Raw genomic sequence first — 2,964 nt, forward strand, 5'->3', positions numbered from 1 at the left:
AATTGGGTTGACCTTCTTTAACTTCATCATGGCCCTTGTAAAAGTAAAGTCCATTAGTTTTCTTCTTTGCACAAATCCACTTATTTAATTTTATTCTCCTACGAAAGATAAATTCACACAATAAGATTCAATTAAGCATAAAATTGATTGTTCACCATTATTCCAAAACAAAATATAAAATGCGTGAATTACCTCAAAATAAGTATGATAATGCTTTCAAACAATGATATAAATATGCAAAATTAAACTATAATCAATGCACATCATATAGACTCCTGGTGGATGAAGAGCCGATTTCAAATGATGGATCATCAAATGTGTCTCAGTCAAAGAGCACATGGAAGGGCCTTTGAAAGTTGAGGATTCCTAATAGATCTAAAACTCTGTTGTGGTGCGCAAATAAGGATGCTCTTCCAACCCAAGCTAACCTTGTAAAGAGGAAAGTTCTCACGGATCCCACTAGCCAAGTTTGCGGAGCTGAGCCGGAGTCTACATTGCATGCTCTTTGGTCTTGTCCAAAGCTAAATGAGGTATGGACTGTGCACTTTGGTTTGCTGATGAATGAAGCTCGTGCGTGCTCGTCATTCTTGGATGTGTTTAGCATATGTTTGGAGAAGTCTCACCCCACGGACCTATTTGCAATGCTAGCATATTTGATTTGGTTCAGGAGGAATAAAATGAGAATGGGAGAGAGTGGCAGACCTGAAATCGATCAATTCAATGGCTAGAGATGCCCTTCAAGAATTTCAACAAGCTAACACCACACCTCCAAAACCCCCTCCGGTCCAAATTCCCACCAGATGGATGCAGTGGCGGAGCCAGGAATTTAGGTCAGGGGGGGCAAGATTAAAAGACAAGATTGGAAGTAAAAAATTAATTTAAAAAAATTAATCAATATTAATAACAAAATAAGTAAACAACTATATGATAATGTAATTGTCATACAGAATCTAACATAAAATGTAAGCTTTAATTTATTTTTTCACACCTAGTTTATTTTACTCAATTGCCCTCGACGATTTTTCATATTTTGAAACCACTGCATAATTTCTTCACACTCAATAGTCTTGAATATATCTTTCTCAATATATGTGACTAAGCAATCATTCATCCACTGATCTCCTATTCGATTGCGTAATCGATTCTTAATTATGTTCATTGCTGAAAAAGCTCTTTCAACTGTAGCTGTTGCAACTGGTAAGATCAATGCCAAAGTCACTAATGAGTAAACCAATGGATATGAAACATTCTTTTTCATTTCTACCATCTTTTCAGCAAGCTGTCCAATTCCTTTAAGTGCTGAAAACTCTTCAGAGGACCGCATGTCAAGGTTTATTTTGTAGATAATGCCTTCTAATTTGATCTCTTTCATTAGGATGATAGTTACAAATTTTTATTCTTAAACCAGGATCCGTGGGAAGATTTGCAACATCCACTTCGATACGAGTTCGTTTAGGATTTGATCCGGACTCATTATTATGATCAAGATTCTCCATAATCTCAATTAACTACAAATATATATGTCATATCATTAAAATAAAGAAAAAAAAATTACAATCTATGATTAAGAATAATCAAATGAGGAGATCATTATAAATACAAATAGTTTAAACATATAATTTGAATTATAAATTTATGGTTAAGAATAGTCAAATTAAGAGATCCATCTAAATATAAATAGTTTAAACATATAATTTGATTCTTTAAAAAAAAATAAAATAAATAAATCAAAGCAAAAGTATTAAGAGTATGCATACCTATAAATATTTGAATGTAACTTAAAAACCCAACTTGAATGCTTTTAAAAACTGCACAGCAACTCTAAGATCTAAAGAAAGAAACTGGATTGAAAAGAAATTTTTTCGTTGTGATGGGAGGCGTGCCTTGTTTGCATTATATATACTTTTTTTTTTTCCAGAGTTCTACTGACTTCTAATCCGGGTAGGTGTAGCAAAGTTGTTATAGAGATCATTAGAATTGTACTACTTCTAGGAGTAGAAGTCTACTACTACTAGGAAAGCAGGAAAGGTTTTATCACTTCTGTCAAAAAAAAAATAGAGGAACTCAATTAAGTCACGTTACTTTTCCTTTCTAGCTTTTTTTTTTTTTTTTTATTTTTTTTTTTTTTTTGTAGGGGTGGGGGGCAAATATGGTATTTCCTAGTAAAAAAAAATTGAAATTTCAGGGGGGCACCTGCCCCCCCTCGCCCCCCTCCCTCCGCCCCTGGATGGATGCCACCCCCTACGGAGCAGGTCAAAGCCAATTTTGATGGAGCTTTTTTCCAGGAGCGTGATGAAGCAGGATTAGGTACCATCATTCGTAACGACCGTGGTCTAGTTATGGCTGCATTGACACAAGTTATTCCTCTACCCACTTCAATGGAGATGGTGAAAGTGTTAGCAGCGCGGAGGGCTTTTATCTTTGCCAAAGAGCTTGGTTTTGATAAAGTCATCCTAGAAGGCAATTCGCAATTTGAGCTATGAAGTGTGATGTCTATTCTGCTGCTCCCTTTGGACACATCGTTTTTGACATGAAGGCCTTATCTGCCCACTTCAGGAACTTGATTTTCCAGCACACACGCAAACAAGGAAACGTAGTAGCTCATAGTTTGGCACGAGCAGCTTGTAATTTTTCTCCTTTTGTACTTGGATGGAGGAAGTTCCTATAATTTCTTATGCTGTGTATCTTGCAGAAACCATCAATAATACGTGAGCCCCTTTCCCTTTTGGGGCGGCTTCTCATAAAAAAAAAAAATTTGACAAATGGTTGTATTCACGTAAGGCCATCTCCTTCCCTTCCGTGATCAGGTGGGGTTAGGAAGTGGAAGCACGCCAAAATCAATACTAGCCAAATACTAGTATTAACTAACATCCTTCTTGATCCTTCTCCAAAAAAAAAAAAAATCATCCTTCTTGCAGATTCAAATAATAGTAATACTACTAAACTGTTGCTACAAAACATTTA

At 35.7% G+C, this 2,964-nt stretch overlaps 1 protein-coding gene across 1 annotated transcript; it reads right to left on the reverse strand.

The window, feature by feature from the left end:
- Nucleotides 1–988: 988 nt before the first annotated feature.
- On the reverse strand, nucleotides 989–1,324 carry LOC142605947 (uncharacterized). The gene has a single exon (XM_075777374.1). It carries the CDS (start codon nucleotides 1,322–1,324, stop codon nucleotides 989–991), a length of 336 nt encoding a protein of 111 aa, XP_075633489.1.
- Nucleotides 1,325–2,964: the final 1,640 nt, after the last annotated feature.

Source organism: Castanea sativa, chromosome 8, assembly GCF_040712315.1.
Source record: "Castanea sativa cultivar Marrone di Chiusa Pesio chromosome 8, ASM4071231v1".
In the NCBI taxonomy this organism is placed as follows: domain Eukaryota; kingdom Viridiplantae; phylum Streptophyta; class Magnoliopsida; order Fagales; family Fagaceae; genus Castanea; species Castanea sativa.